This window comes from Cornus florida, unplaced genomic scaffold (assembly GCF_030987335.1).
Source record: "Cornus florida cultivar Cherokee Brave unplaced genomic scaffold, ASM3098733v1 CherokeeBrave_3.0.0_Hap2_Chr04, whole genome shotgun sequence".
In the NCBI taxonomy this organism is placed as follows: Eukaryota; Viridiplantae; Streptophyta; class Magnoliopsida; order Cornales; family Cornaceae; genus Cornus; species Cornus florida.
In genome coordinates, this window is record NW_026775574.1 from 2,232,693 (window position 1) to 2,258,197 (window position 25,505).

Below are 25,505 nucleotides of genomic sequence, written 5' to 3' on the forward strand. Positions count from 1 at the left end.
TTAAGAGAAAAAATATATATATCAATTTTCAAAAAATATTATTTTAAAATTAATACTAACATATTAAAAAAAAGTAGAGAAAATACCACCATATTACATGGTCTTAATTATATAAAAAGTTGTTATTTTAAGGATGGCAACGGGGGCGGGTTTGGGTGGGTGTACCCTCCCCAGCCCCAGTAACCGTTTAAAAACTCCACCCTTGTCCTCGTCCAAAACTACAAAAATGGGGGAACTTTCTACCCCATCTCTGCCCCCGTCTAACATTTTTACCTCGTGGGTATCCCCGCCCTGTTTAAGACCATAAATTCTCCTTTATTTAATTTTTTTTTTATCAACTAAAATTATATAATTAGTGAAAAGTTTTGTAAAAAAAATGGACAATAAATAGTTTAACATAAAATTAACATTAAAAACATCATAAATGGTCACACACAAGCTACTTGTTCTACATTTTCAGATTTTTATATATATTAATGAAATAAGAATATTTAATTAATTTAGCTATCTAAAAAGGGCGAGGCAACCTCCCCCATCCTGCACCGAACTCTCGTGGGTTTTCATTACATCAAACTATTCCTGCCCAAATAAACTAAACGATTCCCTAAAGCCGCTGAATACCGGACGGGGCGAGACGGGTACCCCAGCAAGGCAAATTGTCATCCTAGTATCACCTCACAATACGCCCAACATTAAAATATCTTCTTTACTTTAAAAAGTGTTCAAGTATGCCAATATATAAATTTCAAAATAATAACATTTTAATATTTTCTTATAAAAGAACGATTATTTTCACACCGATAATAACAACTTTTAAATAAAAAGTGGAGAGTATTTTTAATTTTTCATTGCAAACCCAACTAAAATGAACTGTAATAAAAAGAAGATAAGATTGCTCTTAAATAAATAAAAATATAATAATAAAATAAATGGAGAGGATGGTGGGGGCGCGCGAAGTTCCCCGCTATAGACGTGAAATCAGTTACAAGATTACCTTTAACAACTTTCTCTCGCTCTCTCTTCCATTTTCGTGTAACTCAATCTCAAACAAATCTCTCTTTTTCTTCATTTCGCTTTTATCATCTCCTCCAATTCACTGAATCAGTTTTCTAGTTCTGCTGCGAATTGCTTCGACAATCTTCAAATGTCGGTAAGTTTTTTTTTATCTCTGAATCAGAATCTTTCATTTCTTGATGTTCATAAACTAGACCCTTACTTAAATTCATCGATTTTGTAGAACCCATTTTCATTGGACTTGTTTTCATTTGAATTAATGCATTGTTCTACAGATACACATTGTAAGATATCCCTATATCGTTGTATATTTTGAGAAATGGTTCTTTTGATCGAATTTTTTTGAACAATACTTGTCCTTTTATAATATATCAAAAAATAAATCAAAAAAGAAAAAAAGAATAATATACTTTTTAGATGGGTCAAAGTGACAACAAATATAAGGACAATGCTCGCCGTAGGTCATATAAAAAGGAAGTTTCTGGTAATGTGGTCTAATAAAACACTGACACGTGTCCTAAGTTTTTTTATAAAAAAAAAAAAATGATCATAGTGGCGGTGAAGAACAAGAGAAGATCTATAATTCTTATTCCCTTTTCCATAATGTTCTAATGAGTCAACCTAATTCAATTCAAGTATAGTAAGACGAAGAGATGGATCAGTGGAGAGAGACGGTTTCGTGATTAGGGTTTTGGAATGAAATACTACTCAATATATTTATATCCCTATATATATATCTTATACATATGAGTTGGGTTAAAATGGGTTTCATTCATTTTTGTTTTTTAAATATTACATAATTTTTGGGACCATAGTTGTTGAAGGCACGCCTAGGCTCCAAAAAATCCCCAGGCTCAGCTAGAGCGCCTCAACCTATTACAAGCATGCTCACGCTTTTTAGTAGGCTCCAGGCTCAAAAACGGCGCACCTTGCATTTTTTTTTTTTTTTGTCATTTATTTATGTCATTTTCTTTTTTTATCTTATGACTACTAAAATAAAATGTTCCGTATCATATTGTTTAACCTTATGACATATTTGACAAAATTCATAAATTTATGGTTCACTACTTGCATTACCTGCAGTTAGTGCTTGATTATGAATATATATAATAATATATGTTTAAATATGCATTGTAATTACACATGTGCCTTACTTCAATCAGGCTCGTGCCTTATATTGCGCCTTGCACTTAGGCTCTAGAAGGCCTTTGGCGCCTTGGTGCGCCTTGAGCCTTTAACAACTATTGTTGGAACACGTCAATCTTTCATTAGGCCACATAATCCATCAGAAAAAGCTTCCCTCTTACATGGCCTAAGGCAAGTATTGTCCCAAATTTAATACTAAGATTCAATCATATCATGATATGTCAACTTAAAGGAGAAATTCCTCCTCACGTGTCAGCCAGAAGAAGTAGGTTGTCAAGAGGCAAATGTTGCTCGAAATTTTGTGTGTTATGGATAATGTAGAAAATATGGATATTGTCATCTACTTGATAAGCTATTTGCTTTTGTTTTGTTTCAAATGGTTAGAAGTCAGTAGTGTTACATAAACATACAGGTTATGGGTTAGATTTGCAACCTTTAGTTCTTTGATTGTTGAAACAAGTTTCTTCCCTTTTTAGTGTGCAACAATTGCTGTAAATGTTGAAAGGCTCTTTATTTCTACTTATTTTTAAGTAAGTTATGGATTTTTGTTTTAGTACTGTTTACTATGTGCAGGAAAATTGGAAAAAAAACTTATGTTTGATTAGATAAAAGAACTTTGCTTCACAAGATATTGGAATTTGTTATGGTGCGGGAAACGTACATCATAAAATTAAAAGTTATGGAAAAATTCAGGGTGGTGGAACATACAATTCAAACTGCTAGATGTGGTCTCATTTACTAGCCTGTTCGGTTGGGAGCTGAAGCTGCTGAACTAAAAGCATAGCATCATGTCCTTGGTAGCTTGTCTTGTCGGTCTAAATGATATGAGGACAACTTTACTTTCTTACTTCTTGATGTGTTTAATCTCATATTGTCACCAAATTGGCTTGTCAATTGTGGATTGATCTTTAAAAATGAAAATTTGAATTTAGCCACCATGTGTTGCTGCAGGAACTACTAATTTGTTTTTGTTTTTTCTAATGTATGTACCTTGTATGTCTTTTCTTTCGCCGTTACATCATTCATAACTATACTAGGTTCAGTTCTTGTTACACTTTCTGTTCTACTTTCTCCCTGGGAAGCTCCTAACTGAGCACCTGGTGTGCAGGTACCCACGGAGGCTACTGATCCAAAGAGTGGAGAAGATCCCCAGCCCACCACTACTCAAAACTGGACAATCAATGTTACTGATGTGAGGAAAAAAACTCGATAGAATGCTTATATAAGAATGGAATTTGTTCACGAACAGGGTATCAGTAGAGATGAAAATGCTTTTGCCTTCTTTCTTGAGTTTTCTTATATGTATATTCTCTTTGCTACATTCAGATTTTGATGTTCAATTACTATTTTTGTGAAATAATATTTTCAGTAAAAACTAATGAATAAAAATAATGATCATAAAGGTGATGATTGCTTTGCAACTTAAATTCGGTATCTAACGATTAGAATTAGACACCAAAGTAAATGGCTACAATTCTGCCTTTTGTCAATAGTAGCTACTCACATTTGTAAGACTAAGTAGGAAAATGACAGTAAATTATTTTGGCATCTATTGTTGTGATGCTCTAATTTATACAAGGACTGGATAATAAATATATATATATATATATATATATATATATATATATATATATATATATGTATGTATGTATGTATATCATATTGTTCAATGTGTAGTCAATGAAAATTTGTTTGTCGCAATTTTTATCACAATTTAATTGAAAAGTACAAATATTCATGTATACTTTTACTCTCTCCGTCTACAGATAAGAACAGTTAAAGTCAGTAATATCTCATTAGCTGCATTGGAGAGTGACATCAAGGAATTCTTTTCCTTTTCTGGTGATATTCAATATGTTGAAATGCAAAGGTCAGCCCTTGTGACTTACCTGACAGTCAACTTTGTTGCAAAACTTGTGCTTTAGGTGGTTAGTTTTTTACAGGGAAACTGAAGACACACAGCTTGCATATGTTACCTTCAAGGATTCACAGGGAGCAGATACAGCAATGCTTTTGTCGGTATGATATTTAATTTTGAATTATGATAATAACATTTATGATTTGAAAATAAATCTATGTGGTAAGTTGCTGCACAATGCTTTAAAAGGCAGATGTGTTGGCGAAGACACGAAAACCTAAACCATGAAACCTTAATTTAGATTTCATAAAATAAATATATTCCCGAAATAAATAGAATAACAGATATGTTTCTAAATAGGGGGAAATAAAAAATTTAAAAAAAAAAAAAAAAAAAAACTTTAGATTTATGTGTAGAAATTATTTTCAGTTGTGGGCAATGCCTCAGAGCTTAGTGAAGCATAATATAATAGATGCACACTTCAAATTTTGGCATGTGAGCTTGACATTTATCTCGGTCAATTTCTCAAGCCATTTCTAGGAAGTTTCGACGTGTAAGCCTCAGTAGCTTCTGAAACAGTTTTGATGCAATAGGAGTACCCCTTCAAAATTTTAATTGATTTTTGTTTTTATATATTGATGCAGGATGCCACCATAGCTGATCTTGCGGTGACCATCACACCTGTTGAAAATTACCAGCTGCCTCCTGATGCACCTCCGCTAAACCCGGTAAATCTCAAGCCTGCTATAAAATCATATGTTTCTGTTTTGTTTTTTAAGAGTATTGTTTGATCTGATGTTACGCCTAAAATATGGGAATGTGCACGAATAACTGGTAAATCTGAATTTAGCTACTACCTCTTCCTTAGGTGTGGTTTTTAGTTTAGAAAAACTGAAAACCTCTTGATCACTATACTTTCTTGAGCTGGAGACTATGAGCTGGACTTCTCGCAGTGTATATGTATTTTCATAGGTTAGTTTTTTTCAATATTTCATATTTTGAAATGGTTCAATGTAGAGTTATAACTCTACCAATAATTGGATGGGTCTTTCTGAAATCCTCATTAGGTCCAATATCAAACTTTCCGGCAATTGTCCAGTGCATGTGGGACAGGGGATTGCATGTATCCGGTGGTGGATTATGAAAAATGTTCTATTGAAATTGACTTGTACCACACTAAGTTGCTGCAAAGATGACTTGATTTAAGCAGCAGTGTATCTCCACAAAAGGACACGACTTCTCGAACACACGATTTAGTGATCAAGTGAGGTAGATAGAATTCGAAGAAACACTATCTTACAAGATCTGAAACTACAATTGAAAAGTTATATAGCATCGCTAAGATTAATTTTCTGGTTGACTTATGTATAGAAAGCTAGTAAGTTCAGGGTTTAATCTGCAGGGGAAATATTTAGGATGAAATTTTCTTGGTTTTCAAATTGCAACTGAAAATTCAGGAAGAAAATTGCTATAATTTCTGAACAGGTTTTGGCTGTTAGTCTTGTAGGGTTGCGGAATCGTACAGGATTACAAAGATGGCTTTTGAGTTGAAGAATATAAAAAAAATTGTCGTGATTAAAATTCAAAATTCTACATGCAGAGAATCAAAGAAAAAAAAGAGAAGAAGGAAGTAGGAAATTTTAGGCTTCACTCCTAGAGCTTCTTAATCAAATCTAGAGTTGGAATTCAATTCAAAAGCTGCCGATTGCTGAAGCTTTAGTGAACTTGTATCCATTGAACTGAAATAGCTATGTGGCTATACATATACATTTAAAGTAATCCCAAGTACTCCAGCATGGCTTGAACAAGATACTTCAGTATTATTAGGAAGGAAAAAGATTTTAAAGCCGATGAGTTGGGCAGAATTCCTTAACCGACTGCTTCTAACTGTTTAATGTATGCCAAATATAAAAAAGTGGGACCTTCCACTTCCTTGTCTCTTGCATTAATGACCAATCAAATGTATTCGGTCAAACAATTCTGCCTAACTCTTCGGCCCAAATATCACTACTCTATTAAGAATATGACTATGTGACCTACTACAAATAAAAAATTACCAAAATTCTCGTCTCCAACTTAAATAAAGCATACACAAAATTGAATCTTCTTATAAACTCAAAAACAACAATGAATAACTCTCATTTCTTCTCAAAACTTATTTGGTACGTTGAATGAAATTGCTCATAATTTGCTTTCCCTGAACTTGCTCTTTCTTTTAAGCTAAGGATTGCATTATTCTTTAAACAGACACACACACACACACACTAAGGATTGCATTATATGGAGACACAGAACCCGAATGTGTTGCATTATTCAATCTGATATGAAAGGACACTACTCTCTGAAAATCTCCCACTTCCTTCTAATAATATTTTAACCACAGATTTTTATTTTTTATTTTTTAAATAAAATTTGAAATAGGCCGTCCCAGAAACATTGAATTTGCAGAGATAAAGTGCATATTCACCAGAGCTCCTGTTGATAATTCATAAAACCTATAGAATATTATTTTTTCTGTGTTGTGATAAAAGTGAAATGGAATTTGTAACACAGTGTTTGTTGATTAGTATTTTGTTAATAATAACTTTAAAAATGAATGTAATGAATCTATAGGATAATAGGACCACCAACATCCAAGTTGTGCCTCATTATGAGAATAGTGGAATAAAGTAATAGCTTTGTATACTCCCAGGAAGTACGTGATACAATCTTTAGTAGTATCCAGGTGTGCTTGTATACCTGCTAGACTTTTTTGAATCTTTCGAATCGATGATATTAAACAATAAGGGAATTTTGTTATTAGTCCTTATGTATACATAGCATTTTAAGGGGAAAAGATGGTAATTTTAGTATTATTATTATTTTATTGTGCACATTATAATCCTTTTTTTTTTTTTTTGTTGTTGTTGTTCCCTCATTTGAAGGAGGCTAACCCAACTGCCCCTGCTTTAGCTGTTAAAAAGGCTGAGGATGTGGTGAGCACGATGCTTGCCAAGGGATTCGTCTTGGGAAAGGATGCCCTCAACAAGGCAAAATCTTTTGATGAGCAGATCCAATTAACATCGAATGCCACTGCTACAGTTGCTTCCATTGATCGTAAGATAGGGCTGAGTGAGAAGTTAAGCATGGGGACATCTGTGGTAAATGAAAAGGTGAAAGAAATGGATGAGCGGTTCCAAGTGTCGGAGAAGACAAAAACTGCCTTTTCTGTTGCTGAGCAGAAGGCTAGTAGTGCAGGGTCTGCCATCATGAGCAACCAATATGTATCTGCAGGAGCGTCCTGGGTTTCAGGTGCACTGAATGCAGTTGCAAAGGCAGCTGAGGCTGTGAACATGATGACCAAGGAGAAGGTGGAAAAGGCCGAGGAGGAAAGAAAGGAGATTCTTCACAAGGAGAGGGCAGCAATGGTTAACGACTTTGCACAGATACATCTTGACGAGACTTCAGTTGGAGAGCCTCCCGTGGTTGCACCTAAATCAGCCGAAGACAGCAAGCTTGAAAATATATGATTGCTGCCATCCCTCCCCCCGACCCCCTATACATTTGGTTTCTGTAAACTTGGTTCTTTCTCAATTTGTTCCACAATTTGTTGTGGAAATTATTGGGTTGTATATGCTTTATATCCCAGGGCTGTAATTTATGTAAATTGCTTACCATTAGGAGTCATTGTACTTATGATTTCCAGGATTTCCATTTGGCGTTGTCTATGTTTTACGGAACTCATTATCAGTATTTATAGAAAATATCCTATATGTTTTATATGCTACCATTGAAGTGGCTTCTAGATTCCTACTTAGTGTGTGCATAAATTTTACAATCATGCTGTCGGGTAAAATAGATTTTTGCTGTTGTGGCTTTCAAAAATTCATTAATTTTACGATTAGAATAACTGAGGTTCAATCTCAAGTTAAGAACATTGAAGGTTGCTGCACTTATCATGTCCAACCATGTTGCCACATTTTCCGTGCATTGCTGTTTCGAAAATATATCAGAACATCTCTATTCCACTGAACAAGATTGCTCGTCTTCATTTAAGGCAGAGTACAAATACCAATTAGGGCCATTGTTTGGTGCAATGGTAGAAGGTGCACGTGTGAAAATTCAGGTTTGAGTCAAATAGCACCAATTATACAAATACTGTCGAATACATCTGATCCTCGATGAAAAGGAAGGTCTCACGATGGATAATGGCCTTTACTAGCCAAATGTGTCAATGCAAAGAGAGGCTTTCAGCATGTATATATCAATTGAAGAAGTATAAAACCACTGTGGAAGTATACAGAGTGTTGGAATCAAAACACAAAGATACAAATTCTATTTTCGATACTCAGTCATTTGTTGAGCAGTAACAAGCTTCATATGAAAAGAAGGTACATATTTTGTCTACAGATTATATTTTCTTCTATGGACAGCTTACAACAACGACAACGATGACAATGTGTCATTCTCCTGTTACACTGAGAAGGGAATAGATTTGTGTTATTCTATTTCATCAAACTACAGAAAGATTACCTTTGTCTCCTGATCACCCTTGTCTTTGTGATCCAAGTGTGAAGAGGTGTAAGAAAACAAAAATGCTATATTCACATTCCAATGAATGCTAATATATGTACTTCACCAACCATTCCAGGCTCTGCCAAAGACGAACACACCATCACTACTTTCTTAGCTAACTCGAAAACAAACATAATATCGTATACATGTTAAGTTCCAGTAGATTGTAAGTGTGACTGCTTAACAAAGAATAAACGAAATGGTGGAACGATGAACCATACAAATAAAGGTTTTAATTCATACCTTGATGCATCCGGGTAGATCATCATCTTTTGTTCTGGCATGAGTCTGCGAATGTAGATCTTAAAATTAGTAACCTAAAGAAATTCTCTTCCTAATTTCATATACAGAGCAAGGCCAATAAGAACATTGTACAGCTGGTTTAGATAAGTGACAATCATTTTTAACACAAGTGGAAGGAAAAAGAAGTATACACTGCCAAGGCCAATATAAGAATCGCCGTAAATGTTATGTTTTGAACTCTATATGAGATCTTGTGCAACCTTAAAAACAGCTTATGTTACGCTGTTCTTTATATATATATACCTCTATTATCCGATGGCAGCAGGAATCTTGATTGGCTGCTAGAGAAGCAAGGATGACTAGGCCAGCTGCCACAGTTGAGGGCCAGTAACACAGCTGCTCGTGGCCCAGTAGTGCTAGCACTGCCAGGTACTTGGCAGTCTTGTCCACCGCTTCATTAGCTCTTGCAGCTTTTAGGTAGAACCTATAATTTTTTTTGAAGGTAAATTAGAGGACGAAACGTAAAAGGTGAGCTACTGTCTATATAGGGGCTGATGTATCTTTTAGATTGCCCTCGTCCTTGGAACATGATCGGGGGAAGACAGTTTACCATAAGAAGTTGTAGACGGTGGGCAAGAAGCACTGGAAGTTGAGGACTTCCTGCACTAGCCATTCCATGGCCACCACCTCACATCTGCTATACACAATGGTCCCAACAGCGAATGTCTTTTGTCGCACACTGAATTGAAACAAGAAAAATTTATGGTTAAGTTCCCATCATTTGAACAAACCAGTAGCAAACCATTCACGAAGAACCTAATTCTTTCTCCCTAGTCACTCAAAATATTAATTACTAGAGGATAAGAGATGGAAGACTTTTAATAACTTGAACTATTTGAGTTCAGATCCTTATTCGTAAGATGGCAATTACCAAGCTATTGGAAGGAGGATTCATCATACTATAGAAAAAGGACAGCAAATATCAGATCAGTCCAGTCTGGGGTAGATAAATTCCAAAACAGAAGACCATGGTGATCCGGTTTGATTATTACAATGCCATCTTTAGGTCTACTTAAAGCATAAATATCTCAATTGTTGAAAACAATTCTCTTTGAAATGGAAAAAAACCAATCATTGTTGATAGTAAAGTTCTAAAAAATAAAATAAAATCATTAATCACAGCCTTCCTATCTCATTACTCCCTGTTTGGTTAATTTACATTAGCTTTGTGGTTTGGTCATACAAAATATTACAATCATTGTGTTTCAAAATGAAAGATAAAATGACCAACTACAGCGATTGACTGATCAAATATAGCATTGCTCAAATTCCACTTTCTTAGGAGACTGTTTGTTTATCATTTGGTTAACAAATCATATGCTTCTCATGTGAATATAACCTCGTTCATCACGATTCAATCCACAAAGGCCAGAACATGGACTCCATTGAGGAAACTTTTCATAGTTCTATTTGGAGTTGTTACTGTCATTAATTCAATTCAGCTTAGGCTTACCACTGATTGCTCATTCAATTAACGTAATGTCTCACCTTCCTAGCACAGGACAAGTACCATATCAATATTCAATGCTATGATGCCATGTGCGACTCTGATAGGCGCAATCTGATCCCTGAATGTCAAACTAGTATGGCATTTTTAAATTTAAATTTTAAATTGTATCTGTAAAGCTCCTAGGTTCCAACCTTTGCCCTTATAAGACCTAGACACATCTATTATGATGGAAATGACACCTTCATATAAAATATTCATGTTTTTATCTAAATTAATATAGGAAAGGAAGCTAATTAAATTTAGACAGTAATACCTGTTGAGGGGCTGGTTTTCTTCTATCCTGGTGGCTAATGTCAGACAGGCAATTCCAACAATTTGAAGACTCCTCTTGTTTTTGAAGAACCCTTTACATAGGAATCGGTCCAGGAGGTTAACACCAAGAAACATCGTCTCCCTGTGGAGATCCTTTGTGGCAGATTGCTGCTTTAGAGCACCATAGATGAGTCAGCCACTCAATAGTGAAAAGCAAGGAATGTTACACGCAATGATACGCATATCAAACTCCTATAATGGCTTAATTTACCACTGGAAGGTTATGTGCAGTTGAAGCAATAAATGAGAATAAATAGCTGGAAGTACTTGAATCCACAGCTTAGTACATGTCATCACTAAAAGGATTATTTTAAGCCTAGCGCAAATATTGAGCATAAATGTAACAGGGGAAAAAAGGAAGGACTGGTTCCCATGGATTCCAATATCAGTCAAGTGCCACAATGCCTTGTCCTGCTAGTGATTCTATTGAATTACAGAGACCACTGGGAAGACTAGTTTTCTTAATGGGATAATTGCACTCAGTCAAGCAAAGGTAACCCCACTAATTAAAGCTAAAAACCTTTTAGTTGGTAAATGCAACTAGAAGTAAGTAATGTGATAGTGTGCAGAGCCACAGCATTGCACATTTTGAAACGGAATTCAAACCGGTTCATTTGCTCTCTTTCAAATTACGTGCCACCATGTCCTATAGAATTTCGGAGATCACTGGGAAGACTAGTTTTCTTAATGGGATAATTGAACTCAGTCAAGCACAGTTAACTCACTAATTAAGCTAAGAACCTTTTAGTTGGTAAATGCAACTAGAAGTCAGTCGTAGTGTACAGAGCCAAAGCATTGCACATTTTGAAATGGAATTCACAACGATTCATTTGCTTCTTTCGTCCAACAAACTTAACAAAACTCGGATGTAATTGGATCACTTGAGAGAAGAGCAATGTAGCCAATACAAGAAAAGTGGAAGCAATAAAGCGTGAAATGAACGGCATGCTGTATACGAGGAAAACACATGGACAGATATGACTTTTGCACAAGAAGTTATTGTAGAGAAACGTGACATAACAATCTACTCGTCTAACTGAACGTACATTTGCTCTCCAAGCACAACTGGCCAAGATTGAGAAGTAAAATGACATAATAGTCCTTTGATGAACGAATAATTTGCGACTACGGCGATTAATGAAATGCAATCGTGGCTCGAGAACAACTGACCTCAACTATCCAGTGGACCATCTGCAACCGTTGCTGAATGATGAGTTTGCCGTACTCCGTCGCGGAGCAGTACTCCTCCGCGTAGTCGCGTAGATACACTTGCCTTCTCTCTCTGTTTCTGAACATCTGATAGCTCTCTTCGTCTTCCTCATCTTCAAACCTCAACAACTTGAGATCAAAAATGTTAAAACTAAAACACACACACATATATGTACAATTATATATACACACACACGTATACATATACATGAGTATAAATCTAATCATATATGATAAAAAAAAGTTAAAACAAAAACACACCTTACACACACATATACATATACATATACATATACAGAAGCATTAATCTAATCATATATGGAAAATTTTAAATTCAACTTTTGTGAGAAATTACTGTGGATCCATCAGAATAGTCATCTTCAACGCTTGAAGGAACTTTCGAATTTAATGGAGAGGTTGATCTGCAGAATTGTTGACTGTAATGAAGGAACAACGAGAAAGTAGGCGATGGAGGTTTATCACCGACCGATCCCTCGGAAAATTGGCTTCCAGAGTCGAACCATATGGATGGAGTGTAGTCTGAAAAATCTAGGTCTGAACCTTCCAGTAAAATCTCCGATTGTAGTTCAGAAAACAGTGATGAGTAATCTGAAATGTCTCCGTAAGAGAGATGCTCCGAACAAGCGAGATCAGAATCAGCTGCAATGAACTTCGGTTTCTGTTCTATAGTCGATTCGGAATTCGAAATTGTGAAATTCGTATCGGCATTCTTTGGTGACACTTCAGTTCCAGAAACTCTGTTTTCACCGTCTTCGATTGTTTTGTCAGATAATTTGCCGATATATGAACAGATGCTTCCAAATTTCACTTCAGATGACGATTCTAAACCAGAAGTAACTGGAGCAACTTCGTTTTCCTTAATTCCAATTGAATTATCTGTTCCTTTCACATTTTCTCCACCGGAATTCAAAATTTTCCAGGAAAATTCGTCCAAAACTGTTTGAACACCAGAAAATCCAGATCGAGTAATTGCTTCAGAATCTTCAATTCCTCTAATTCGCTTCGCATTGTCAGCTCCATTAGCAGTTCTTCTCCTCAACTTCGAACTTCTATCCACCGATTTCCTTCCAGAACACGACTCAACGCAAGAAGACTCCAACAATTCTACTTCGTCATTTCCAAATCCTCTCTTCTCCTCCTTCTCGCTCTCTCTCTGTCTGCTATAAGACCTCGTAATTCGTCGAGAGTTTTCACACCGAACCTCCTCTTTCGATTCAGATTCGCTGATCTCCTGAAAACCTATCTTCTTCGGAGAAGCTCTAGGTTTACTGATTTTCAAATCATCTGGTCCAACTGAAACTCTGCTTGAATTGCACGAAACATCTCTCGTCAACTGAGAATACGCACTCGAATCAACCGAGAAATCAACCGAGCAAGTTTTCGCATCAGAAAAAATCGAACAGAGAGACGTACGCAGAATCGGAGAAATCTGCCATCGTCTCCGGCGAGGAATCCTGGAACGAAGCTTCTTGAAGAACTGTACTGGATGAATTTTACACTTCATTTTAATCGATTCAGTGATGCTTTTAGGGTTTGATTGGTTGAAGAAACTGTGAGTTATAGAGGCTTGTTCTGAGTTCGTGTGAGTGGACTTGTGAAGTTGAGTGAAGCAGTTAAGAACGTTGGAGAGAGTTGGGGTTGGGACGTGCCGGAGGGTGCATTTTATATGCTGCGGTTTCGTAGGCCCCACAATTGGCGTCGCTCACGTTTTACTCCATTGCACAGATTTAAACATCCCAACCGGGTCGGGCTACAGAAAATTTGAAGCCCATGAAATTGTGTCGGGCTTCGACCAGTACATATGGGACTGGGCTAGGCCCACAATGTCACCCAGCCAACGAACTCTAGGTAAGTCAGTATTGTGCTTTATTTTCGGGCCTAATCCGTTTCTTTGAGAGCAAAAAATGGGATTATATTTAATGCCTCCAGGTAGCATATTAGATTGAGTTGGACCTGTGAATACTTCTCTTCCTTATTTTAATATTGCAGTGGAGCACCTGTGAATGTAAGGGTTCAGAAGCCTGAGAAATCATATGCTTTGACTGGAAGTGAATGAAATAATCGAACACAGAAAAGTGAGACAGAATAAGCTGAAAGGAATGAGAATGAATGGGAGAGAGAGAGAGAGAGAGCATAAACGAGGCGAAGTGGAAGTGGGGTCCTCTTCATATATCCTCCCATGCGTGACCCTTGGGGGGTATTTATGGGGCTCATGACTTGGGTATATGACAACTGTCATCCACCACCTGCCATCATTTCGGTTAAATTACAAATATACCCCTAGAGGGTCGCGGACCCTTTGTATCCACGAGGGGCGTTTATGGCACGCAGATGCTGGATCTGCACGTCCATTAGTCGCACTCTTATACTGTGTAATTTAACGAACCTCTCTCTCAATCCTCCATTCCACAATCAACCCATTTTCTCGTTTGGGATTATGACGCCTCATGTCCAGGTGCGACACCATAATCGCCTAAGCTATATTACTATGCACAAGTAAACATAACTTCCGGACCTAAATTGTGTTCTTTAACCAGTTATATCTGCTAACCCTTGGTGATAGCCTCACGACTGGCTTTCTCCTATTTTAGCAGCAAAACTTAGTTCAACACTTTCTAGATCAATATTACAGTATACGACACTAGGTTATGAGTTTTGGCGTTAGTGCATTTCGTATTACACCTTGTCCTTCTATCTTTGTGATTGTTTTATCAAGGTATTCTTTAAAATACTCTTTTGCTTCAACCGCATAATCATTGTCTCAATGTGTCGCTACCGTCCTGAGATGTACTAAGAGTTTCTGTATATGATTCTTCCCTCCTTCGGAATATCATATTTAAGGATTCTTAAGATACACCCGCAAGGGATAGTGCCCCATTTTCTCATCCCTAAAGCATTATAAATTCCTATATATATATATATATCCCAATATGTTGTAATGGTCTTATAAATCCCACCTTAATCCTTGCAAATCTATAAATTGGATGCGGATGAGGTTTACCTGCACTGTTGTCCAAATGAAGCCTACCTGCACCATTATGCGGATGAAGTCAACCCGCACACTAACTTTCCTTACATAACTTTTTTACTAAAGTAATGAAACAACATGCTAACTTTCCTTTCATTACTTTAGTAACAAGCTTTTATTTAGTAGTCCTAAAGCTTTTGTCAAAGTCAAATCTTCCATTACATCAAACTGTCCTTGCATATACATATATTTGTTATATATATACAATCTCCTTTATATATCTGTCTTTACTTCCAAGTTTATACTAAATCCCCTCCTACTATCAATTAACTTCAAGTACCAACGACATCATCCAATCCCATCAATTATAATGACCCACGAATCTCTTTAATGAATATATAAGTATAGTTTTGCATCTTTTTATCCTCAAAGTACCTTTAGTGTGTCTCAACCATTGACTCCTTTAACCTTTTCTGATAACCTAAGGATCATCTTCAGAATCTAATTCCCCTCTGTATACAATCATCTATCACAATCTTGTGGATGAGTCTCATTCGCACCCAATCTACAGTTGCCCCTTGCATTCTTTGATATTTTAATGGCAGATGAATGCAATAAAAACTGGCCTAAATTTGCTCAATTCGCTATAGATTGGTTTCCAAAATGTGCTTCAGTTCAGCTACCAGGATAGTGCATCGCTTATTATGTGAGGACCGTGTCATCTTTTCCTTTTTTCGGAATTTTTCTTTTTATTTTATTTATTTATTATTTCTTTTCTTATTACCTTAGGGTTTTGGAGGACCCGATGTAGGGTTTGGTGTCCGGAGTAGATTTTTGACATTTTATATATTTAATTTATTTTATTTTATTGTTAATACATAGTTTAATTGTGCAACAAAGCATACTTAGTATATTATGTTTTGTGGGGGTATATATGCATTATTTCCTTGAGAGACATTTTCGTTTTTAGGGGTCTTTGTGCGATTATCTTTTGGAGATATTTTTGTTTGGGGACTTTTTGTAATTATTTTTGGGAGATATTTTGTGGAGGGACGGTTTTGTAATTTTGGAAAAGTTGTGACAAGTGTCATTTTTTCATTGGCTATGTGTCGGCACTTGGTTGGTGACATGTGGAGGGCTCGGATGATGCCAAGTCTAGGCTTGACTTTTGTGTTTTGTGTGGAGGCTTGGGATTGTGACAAGTGTAGAGTTAGAATGGTTGTGTGTGTAAGAGAGGTAGTGCTAGTCATGTATAAGTGATACATATCACATTGTGAGTGGGATTTGTAGTGGCTTCATCTTTTTCCTCTCACATTCTCTCTCTAAGCCACCATTGTTACTTATCTTAGAGCTTATTTTGCCCACCTTCTACTCATCTTTTGACTTCACCATTAAAGGACAAAAACTTCCTTGCACCTTGGACTGCAAGACCTTTCTTTTAGATTTCATCTTTGCTCTTTTATTTTTGGATTCTAAAGAGTCTTTCTCTAGTGAGGTTTTATCATTTGTTGTATGCATGTTATGTAAGTAGTAATAGGAATCATGAGATTATCTTTCTTAAGTTAAGTCCTTATATTATTTTCAAGCATGTATATTTATTGTCTTGTGAGTTGTTATCCAATTAGTAGAATTAAGACGATATTTTACTAATTTCTTGAAATGTAATTGTTGTATTCTTATATTCTTTTACCATTATAGATTGTTAAAAACTCATTAAGTGCTTGTGTGATTATGTAGCGAAGTATTGAGACATGAAGTGCTAGTATGATTTAATTTCTCTATGTTGATATTTCAATGTTAGCTTATGTATATAAATGACTTGCTAATACCATGTCATATTTAGTCTTTGGGACTTAGGCCATGAAATGTTTGACCTTAACACCTTGTGTGTGCATGGAAGGTGAATTTTGTGCATTGTATACATATAATTATGTTGTGGACATTATCATTGATTTTTGGAAATACTTGGGGCATTGTTACTTTGACATGGCTAGAGTTCGGCTCTAATGCAAGAGGTATGAGTTCTCCCCAATTATAGTGGTCACTTGGATAGTTCCCGGTGGGTTAGTATCCTGAAATAACTTATTTTGTCTTGGTTGCATTACATAATCAAATTTGATATCCAAGATATTCCTATTATGTGATTTCGTAATTCATTTCCAAGTTGACAATCCTATGTAATTGTGACTTGTGGTTTTGGTATTGGATATTCTAATTTGGCTAAATACGCTCTTATGTTGTGGATTTTGATTAAAATGTTTCAATGTTAGTTCTAGGATGATCCCTTAGATCCACCTTTGAACTAGACATTAGGAGGCATATTCCACATGTGATGATTTATGTTATACTTGCAAAGTCATTGAAACATTAGATTATCCGCATAATGCATTTTCCTACGGAGTAATTCAATTTACTCACACCCGTTGATACATATAGTTTCAGGTAAGGAGGTGCTCTTCATGGATGACCATTATCCTTAGCTTGTTGTGGACTTAGTGTCATGAACACTTTTATTTTGTATACATGTAAAGTGTTTAGCATGTCTTTTGGTGTAGTTTTGTAACCATGGGTGTTTAATATATATTTTAGATCATTCTATGTAATAAGGCCTTAGAGCCACTTGTTTATTTCATTCTCATATGTAATAAACACTCATGTATGTATTCACACACGTCTACATATTTAAATTCTATGTTGGACCATTTCATGTTGGGGACTTAAGGCTTGTGTGAAGCCTTTGTGTTTTCTGGTGTGCAATAGAGTTTTCTGCTATTTTTCGAGCTATTTCGGTCGACCGACTCTTTATTTTGGACGACTGGTTGCCTTTGAATGTATTTCCAGTTTTGGGCAGTAGCCAAATTATTGTAGGGGCCAGAACCGACAAACCTTTTTTCATATTTCGGACAACCAAAATACTGGGCCTCATTTCGGTAGACCGAAATGACATTTCGAATGACCGAAATGTCTGCTACTTTGTTTGGTCTTTTGCCTATGCATGCTAGGACCCTTATATCACTTCCATTTCATATTTTTGACCTTGTATGAGCCATTTTATAGTGTTTACGACCTAATTTGACCTAGTTTAAAATTATTATTATCAAATATGGTAACATCGTATTAAAGAATATTATTGTAAAATTAGTAATTGAAATATTTTTAAAAATATTATTACAAAATAAATAAAAAAATAATTTAATTATGAACAATACTTAATCTAATGTGTCACCAAACAATACTTATTCTAATGTGTCACCAAATAATTAACATATTTTACATTGACCGCAATTTTTTGACAAAATGTTTTTTATTTATTTTTTTTTATTTTTATTCCAACAAGAATTCTAAACGGACTCTTATGCTATGTTCGATAGGAAGGAAAGACCAAATATTCACAAATTTTTATTCGCCCAAATATGGATGGAAGATAGGAGAGAAGACCAATAGGCGCCTATTATAGACGTTTATAAATATTTAATAAATTTTATAAATAAAGTAAGTGATGAGTTTAATGGTAAAAATAATTTAAAAGAATATCTTTCATTTTATCCTACAATTTAAATTAAATTGTTAATTTTTTCATTCTCTTTCATTCAACCAAATAAAAAGAGAAAAATATTTAATTTCTTGATGTCTCAGTCATCCCTTCTTCTCTCCCTTTCATTTAATTTTTTTCTTTCTCACCAAATGAAGTATTAATTTGTAAATACTTTGTATTGAAAGTAAGAGACCAAATTGCTGACATAATTATTACGTGTCAAAATTAGTAGGACTGATTTAAAAAAGTTAAATATTTCCGGTAAAATGACTTACAATTAATTAAAAAAATAAAAATAAAATCTTTTAGATCTTTGAGCATGGGCTAAACTCGGCCCAACTCATCCCAGAACTTCGTTCTATTGGGCCATCAGCTTCTATATGCACACACATATTTCAATGCTAGGGTTTGTAAACTAGGGTTTTGCAGCGACGATACTAAATTCTATATATAATAAGCCCCCTTCCTTCAAAGTGCTCGTCTGTGTTCCCCATCAGGGTAAGGTATGGATCTTTCACTTCGTTTTCTCTTGCTATTTCCTTTTGTGTGTCTTTGCTTCTGGATTAGTACGGTGGTTTTCTCTCTGGTGATGATCAATAAGAAAACTTTCGTTCTACTGAGAATAATTTCATGCGGAATGTTTTTGGAGACCTGAACTGAAGAGACACTTCCGATTCTTATAAATTGTATATCTTTTTCGTTTTTGCTTATTTGCTTTGAGTTTTTGGACTGAAACCATATAAATATTTAACTTTATCTATGTGTTTATGTTCATAATCTGCACTCTATCTATGCGTTTATGTTCATAATCTGCACTCTTATTTAGAAATCGAATTTCATGTTTATTTTTGTTTCTGATTTCCTATCAAGTGAAGTAATTGACGCCTTACATTCAACTGATAGTAAGAATGGGAATTTAAATTTCCTTAATTTTTGTAAATTTAGTTTTGAAGCTCTTAAATGTATTTTCGAATTGATTTGGGTTTTGTTATGTTTTTAAGTGAGCATCAAGGTATTTCTTTCTGGCCTCTGATGATGATGAAAAAAATAAAACTTTCGTTCTTCTGAAAAGACCCATGTGGAAAATCTATGGAGACCTGAACTGAAGGGCCTGAATGAGATCCTTGAATGCAACACGTTTGTTTTTTTAAACTTTTGGACCAATCTTTGTATACCTGCTGAGGAACAAATATATATATATATATATATATATATATATATATATATTTTGCACATCAGGTTATATTGTCTTAGGTTAGAAGTTGAAATAGTTGTATTAATGAATCTGGACAGTTGCATATTCCATTAAGTGCACATTTTTGCTTTAATAGATTTTACATGAATCCATTCATTGGACCTAAAATTTGTGTGTGTCCTTTCTGCAGTCTTGCCCCCAACTAAATTTTGGGATGAGGTGCTAGTTTTTTTTGTTACTTATCAAAAAAAAATGGTGCTAGTTTGTTTGTTGGTCATTCACACTCTGAATGGTGTTCATATTTTAATATTAATGGTAGCTCTCATGAAGCTTTGAATATTGTGTTGGTCATATAATTTGTTTGTTCATTTTATTTTAAATACTAAAGATCTCTCTTGTCTCTAAGGATGATTAGAACAAAACTTTCGTTCTTCCGAGACAATCTATGCGGAAAATTTTGGAGACCTGAACTGAAGAGACTCAAAGAGAGATCTTTTAGTGTGAAATTTTTAATGTTTTACTTTCCAATCTTGATTGTTTAATCAGCCCAGATGATATGATCTCTCCTCCCTATAGAAGAAGTTGAGTGTTCAACTTCTATTGGAGGCAATATTGTGTGGGGTGCACACTGCAAATAAGAAATAATAGTAATATTATTTTTTACAATCTCATAGTGGAAAAGAAAAGGTGTTTTGCTGGCTGGAAAAAAGAAAGAATGATAGAGAGGGGGGTTTAAGAAAGAAAAAAAAAAAAAAAAAAAAAAAAAAAAAAAAAAACCTAAGGGACAAGAGGATTAGTGTTTTATTAGGAAAGGAATTAGGCCAGAGACAAAAAAAATTATTGTGAAAGTAAAAAAAAAGTAGTATTTAGGGTTTGTGAAGAACAAGAAGAAAGAAAAGAGGACTAAGAATAAGAGAGAAAATAGGAGAAAGAGGAGAGAGAGACCATTCTTCACATATGGTCATGATCGTGCAAGTTTTCGAACCTTTGAACTAAAATATAAGTATAAATTTTCAATTGTTTGAATATAAAATTGTTGTATTAAACAAGTTTGTGAGTAATTATGTAATTAAAAACTCCTAAAATTTTCTTGAAAATCCCCAAAGAGTGGGACATGTCGTGTCAGATGTGTATCCACGGATATTCGAAAAAATATAAAATACTCTGCACATATTTTGGCGCAACCATATTGGAGGAGATACATCAGCAACCATATTGGAGGAGATACATCAAATCTCATGAACTAAGGAATTTTGATTTCGTATGTACGGTTTTTTTTTTTTTTTTTTTTTTTTTTTTTTTTTTTTTTTTTCTCTATTTAGGATTATGCATATATAATCATATCGTATATTCGATCCATGATTTTAAGAACACAGATCGTAATCCTAAATACAAAAGAATCATATATTCATCATATTCAAAATTTCTTAGTTCATTGGATTAGACGTATCTCCTCCAATATAGAATAAATGCTTGATGTTGATTGCTGATAAATTTTTTGGCCTTTTTTTTATTAACATTTTTTGGCCTTTTTTTTATTAACATTTTTTTTTTTTTTTTTTGGCTGCTAATCTTTTTATTATTTCATTATATCACTTCCTGTGTTTTGGGTGGTTAATTTCTATTTAAAAATGGAATGTAACATACGTTGGAGCCATTTGATGACCCTGGGGATGTTCAAACGTGGCATAGTAACTCTAGTTCCATGAACCTGAGAAATTAACATGGTATGACTTCATCTTTTAAGTTCCTTGAATTTTCAATCTGTTTTGTTATTTAGAGGACCTATCATTGAAGATCCATTTTCTACTTTCTTTTTTCAAGTTATTTCATGAAGGAGACACAAGTATTCACTCTTCACAACTGTGCTAAAAGAGTCAATGTCCCAGCTTTTATACTAGTTCCATCATCTACTAACAATATACTAAATTGATTCAATCATTCAAGTATAAAAGGTCACATTTGTTTCATTTTCCATATTGGAGTGCATTCAAATCGTAATATAAACGAATAAGGCAAAAATGTTGCCATGACGGAGGCTTATAACAAAAGTTGTAGATGACAAGTTTGTTACAATTTAGTTGAAAAGTGATTCTTGAAGCAGTTTTTCCCAGTCAAAGCCATGCATGAACTTGCTTTCTGAAGTATCTGAAGTAACTATTTTATTAAACAATACTTTTTAAGGAATGTACCTCTCTTCTTAAGGATCCTAAAGAACAAAGATATTTTTTCTGCTCTCATGATATTTTTTGTACTTCAATTATCTGTATCATCCTAGTATCCTGAAAGATAATTTTGAATTCTGTATTATACATTTGAATACCCCATTCATATGGGATTGAGGCAAGGATGATGATGATTATTCTTTTGAAATTGCAAATATTGTGGAGCCAACTCTTCAATGCTTGATCCCTGTATTCGACATCAACTAAAGAAAATTAAAATTTTTGTTCTTATTTATGTTATTTATATATTTTTTGTTATATATAAAAATATTTGTGTAACTTTGGGTGTATTTGGGAGATTGTGCACATTGTTACTTCGGTCAACCCACTAGAATTAATTTGCTTGTGCACTTAAGGTACCGCATTATCTTTTCCGTTATACCGGTTTTTTTATCTTAATTTTAGGAGGACAAAAAAGGTACCATGAAAAATTTCCAAGAAGCTTTGTCTCTTAGTGCTTTTATCCTTTTGATTTTGTAGATGTGTGAGGGTATGAGGCTTTTGTATAAAATTTCAAAGCTTGTGGGTGCGGCAAATGTACAGTTTTTATATTAATTACAAATATTTCTAGATTGTTATGACATGATTATATGTCCAAACATCTAATACTTGTTTACTTGCTATTTTTTTTTCCGTCTGCTGACTGACTTTTGGTTGCTTTGTTTACTAGTGATTCTTACGCCAAGAGCTTTGGTTGAAGAAAATTTCAGAAAGCTCAATTTTTCAAAGATGAGGTAGTTGGCTAGTTTCTGTTTCTTTGATTGAGTTAGTTAATAATTTTTAAAATATTTGTTCAAACTATGTGTGTGATTTTGGTTACTTAAGAAACTGACTGCTGTTCCTTTTGCTCTCTCTTTCTCCAGCCTACCAACGGAAGAGAATGTAAGTTAAACTGCAGTTTCATCAATACTGCTTGTTATAAAATATCTGATGTTAATTATTTATATATGTAGCCACATACATGTGTACGCATTATGTATTTGGACATGTTCTACTCAATGCCCTTTGGAGTACCCAGTCATTCATTTGGATTTTGTTATATTTAACAATTCTCATTCATGTTCTATATTTCTGTTATGACACCATAGTTTCCTCTATTTTTCTTCTTTTCTTTTTTAGTATTTAGATTAGAAACAAATGGTGAATTCCTTATAGTCTTTATTTCTGTAAAATCTACTTACTTTCCACTGCACTCCAGTTTTATCATCTTTCATACCCCTGTTCAAATGATGATATGGCACAAAAATGGATTATGACCCTTGATTCAATCATATGAGGTTTTTGGATGGACTTCTCCCACCCTGCAGTACTGGGAGTTGCTTTTACTATGAAGCTTTTCTATATTTTTTACAACATGAGTTGTTTGTTTGCTCATCCGTTGTTGAGTGCTGCACGTGCTGTCTGCGGGGCATTTGGATGTTCAAGGGAAATTGAAATTGAGGGTGTAACTTGAATATATGCGGGTGGAAATTGAGGGGGTGTAACTTCGACACACCCCTTCACGTTCTTTTGGCCCAACATGTGTTTCCAATTTTAATTATCAGGGTGATGGTGAGGTTTGAACACGAGACATCTGGCTCTGATACTATGTTAACAACTATTTACTAAAAGCTCAAGTTGTTAGAGAGGGTGTAAATTAAATATATAAAACCTTCAACAGTGTTTTTGTGTGGATTTTGGCCTCGTGATTCCATCATATGGATTTTTGGATGGATTTTTCCCTTAAGTGAGCGTTACCTGAGAGTTGCTTTTACCTTAGTGTGTTATTTTCTCATCATAGTATCATACATGAGTGATTTAGTCGTTTGAGGGAATTAGGAAATTAAAACAGTCCATTGTGTGTTAATATAGGCATTGTAATGTTCCATCATTTTTCTAGCAATAATTTTTTGAAAAATGTTAACCTTTTTTAATGCCTATTGAAAATTCTAAAGCTTTTCAATTACCATTAAATTCCTGATTTGCCTCTCTCCATGCCCCTCCCTGAAGTGACCTCTCTTATCGTGCAAAAATGATATTTTCCTTTACTGTCCGTCTCATTTTACTGTTAGTTCCAAGAATACTGTTATTATTAGTCATGATTTATCAGTGCTTATTGGAGCTGTTTGCTGCAGGTTGGCAAGAATGAAGAAGAAGAATTTAACACTGGCCCAATATCAGTTCTGATGATGAGCGTTAAAAATAACACACAGGTAATTGTTGATGGTACTTCCAACAAAAAAGGTCTTGTTTGGTTTTAGGTTCATATTCTGTCCATGAGGAATGTTTTTTTTTCTTTGCCAGAAATTGAGCAAACGAGGATTTTCTATAGCAAAGGCATCTTTTCTTTCCTTCCTAATTTAAGTAATTTGCCTTTCTCCAACAGGTGCTCATTAATTGTCGTAACAACAGGAAGCTTCTTGGCCGTGTGAGAGCTTTTGATCGACATTGCAATATGGTTCTCGAAAATGTTAGGGAGATGTGGACTGAGGTTGGTTTCATCTAGGACTCTTCCCCTTTTCACAATATTATTCTTTCATTTTACCTTGTTAACAGAGATGCACCTGCTCAAATTCATGCCATCACGGACATATAGTTCTGCAACTTATTACTTCAAATTCTTTTTGCAGGTTCCAAAGACTGGGAAAGGCAAGAAAAAAGGCCATCCGGTGAACAAGGACAGGTTCATTAGTAAGATGTTCCTCCGCGGAGACTCTGTTATCATAGTTCTTAGGAACCCCAAGTGAAAAGCTAAATTAAAATTTTGACGTTCCTTGTGTAGGCAACTTGGGCATCGTGATTTCACCATGTTATCCGGCTCTACCAAGAACCATTATGGTTTTCTATAGTATTATTGCGTATTGACCTATTATTGTAAAAAGATAGGTAAGCTTGTCGTAGCACTTAATTTCTCAGAAGTTTCTCTTGCAAACGTTATGAGGTATGACATTTCTGACATCAACTTAATCTGATTTATAGATCTGAAATTTTTCTGTCGCTCTTGTTCATGAAGGTTTTGGAATGGATACAAAATTGTTGAATTAAAAATTACTCAGATTGAGTGGGAATATACAAAACCCTAAATTTGTAACGAGTGGAGTTTGATTTAAATATGAAATGAGTGGAATTTACATTTAGGTCTTGCTGATCCAATGATTTGGATTTAGTCGATTTGGCAAGCCAATATATGGAAAGCACTGATGGAACTTTTGATTTTGTGCTTTGTGGGCGTGACCCGAGGTTGTGTGTAGTGGTCAATTTCAGCTTTGATGATATGTACTGCAAGTGGTGTGTATTGTTTAAGTATGTGTTTGCGGATGAGACAGTGGATGGTAGGTACCGGGGTGGATCGTGTTTTAGAGTTAAAAAAACTAAAGTTGTATTTTGTCTCACAGGGGCGGCTCATAGGCAAAAATTAATAAGTGGCATTTTTATATCATAATATTTAATATATTAATTATTAAATAATAATTAATTAAAAATCATTCTTTTTGCTTTTTGAGATCAAACTTACTAATTAAATTCTTATATTCAATTGTGGTTAAAATATCTTTTTAAATAAATAATGTAGTCAATTTATTTAATTAATATAGTTGATCGTAGATATGATTTTATTGTGAATCAAGTTATTGTTATTTTTTTCTTTCAGTATTGTATAATCTTCAATTCTTTTAGA

The 25,505-nt window shown here is 34.7% G+C and overlaps 3 protein-coding genes and 3 non-coding genes across 9 annotated transcripts; 5 read left to right on the top strand and 1 right to left on the bottom strand.

The window, feature by feature from the left end:
- The first annotated feature begins 921 nt into the window (after window positions 1-921).
- LOC132302458 (binding partner of ACD11 1) lies at window positions 922-7,804 on the top strand. The gene is made up of 6 exons (XM_059799328.1): window positions 922-1,150; window positions 3,269-3,352; window positions 3,927-4,030; window positions 4,104-4,179; window positions 4,663-4,746; window positions 6,943-7,804. The coding sequence occupies exons 1-6, from the start codon at window positions 1,145-1,147 to the stop codon at window positions 7,525-7,527; spliced, it is 939 nt and encodes a 312-aa protein (XP_059655311.1). The 5' UTR covers window positions 922-1,144; the 3' UTR covers window positions 7,528-7,804.
- Window positions 7,805-8,325: 521 nt separating this feature from the next.
- Window positions 8,326-13,496, bottom strand: LOC132304603 (cyclin-SDS). The gene is made up of 7 exons (XM_059802355.1): window positions 12,262-13,496; window positions 11,868-12,035; window positions 10,639-10,805; window positions 9,426-9,554; window positions 9,119-9,299; window positions 8,816-8,860; window positions 8,326-8,651 (listed from the first exon to the last, which is right to left on the bottom strand). The coding sequence occupies exons 1-7, from the start codon at window positions 13,429-13,431 to the stop codon at window positions 8,619-8,621; spliced, it is 1,893 nt and encodes a 630-aa protein (XP_059658338.1). The 5' UTR covers window positions 13,432-13,496; the 3' UTR covers window positions 8,326-8,618.
- Window positions 13,497-18,791: 5,295 nt separating this feature from the next.
- On the top strand, window positions 18,792-24,826 carry LOC132302461 (uncharacterized). Of its 4 annotated transcripts, none has more exons than XM_059799331.1 (7): window positions 18,792-18,933; window positions 22,521-22,584; window positions 22,714-22,732; window positions 23,965-24,042; window positions 24,216-24,320; window positions 24,460-24,520; window positions 24,612-24,826. In XM_059799331.1, the coding sequence occupies exons 2-7, from the start codon at window positions 22,580-22,582 to the stop codon at window positions 24,692-24,694; spliced, it is 351 nt and encodes a 116-aa protein (XP_059655314.1). In that variant the 5' UTR covers window positions 18,792-18,933; window positions 22,521-22,579; the 3' UTR covers window positions 24,695-24,826. The 4 variants fall into 4 exon arrangements, with proteins under 4 accessions (XP_059655314.1, XP_059655318.1, XP_059655316.1 ...); XM_059799333.1 differs by having other exon boundaries at window positions 18,815-18,928; XM_059799334.1 differs by lacking the exon at window positions 18,792-18,933 and adding an exon at window positions 21,202-21,352.
- Window positions 19,010-19,096, top strand: LOC132305960 (small nucleolar RNA Z159/U59). The gene has a single exon (XR_009481759.1). It is a non-coding gene; the product is annotated as a small nucleolar RNA Z159/U59 (small nucleolar RNA).
- Window positions 19,456-19,542, top strand: LOC132305958 (small nucleolar RNA Z159/U59). The gene has a single exon (XR_009481757.1). It is a non-coding gene; the product is annotated as a small nucleolar RNA Z159/U59 (small nucleolar RNA).
- LOC132305959 (small nucleolar RNA Z159/U59) lies at window positions 20,023-20,105 on the top strand. Its single transcript, XR_009481758.1, has one exon. It is a non-coding gene; the product is annotated as a small nucleolar RNA Z159/U59 (small nucleolar RNA).
- Window positions 24,827-25,505: the final 679 nt, after the last annotated feature.

Coding starts and splice junctions, on each gene's coding strand:
- LOC132302461 (XM_059799331.1), top strand. Junction 24,321..24,459: donor TTAGGGAGATGTGGACTGAG/GTTGGTTTCATC, acceptor TTCTTTTTGCAG/GTTCCAAAGACTGGGAAAGG. Junction 24,521..24,611: donor GAACAAGGACAGGTTCATTA/GTAAGATGTTCC, acceptor TTCCTTGTGTAG/GCAACTTGGGCATCGTGATT.
- LOC132302458 (XM_059799328.1), top strand. Junction 4,031..4,103: donor CAATATGTTGAAATGCAAAG/GTCAGCCCTTGT, acceptor AGTTTTTTACAG/GGAAACTGAAGACACACAGC. Junction 4,180..4,662: donor ATACAGCAATGCTTTTGTCG/GTATGATATTTA, acceptor ATATTGATGCAG/GATGCCACCATAGCTGATCT.
- LOC132304603 (XM_059802355.1), bottom strand. CDS start 13,431: ATGAAGTGTAAAATTCATCCAGTACAGTTCTTCAAGAAGCTTCGTTCC. Junction 9,300..9,425: donor ACCGTCTACAACTTCTTATG/GTAAACTGTCTT, acceptor AAAAAATTATAG/GTTCTACCTAAAAGCTGCAA. Junction 8,861..9,118: donor GCTGCCATCGGATAATAGAG/GTATATATATAT, acceptor CTACATTCGCAG/ACTCATGCCAGAACAAAAGA.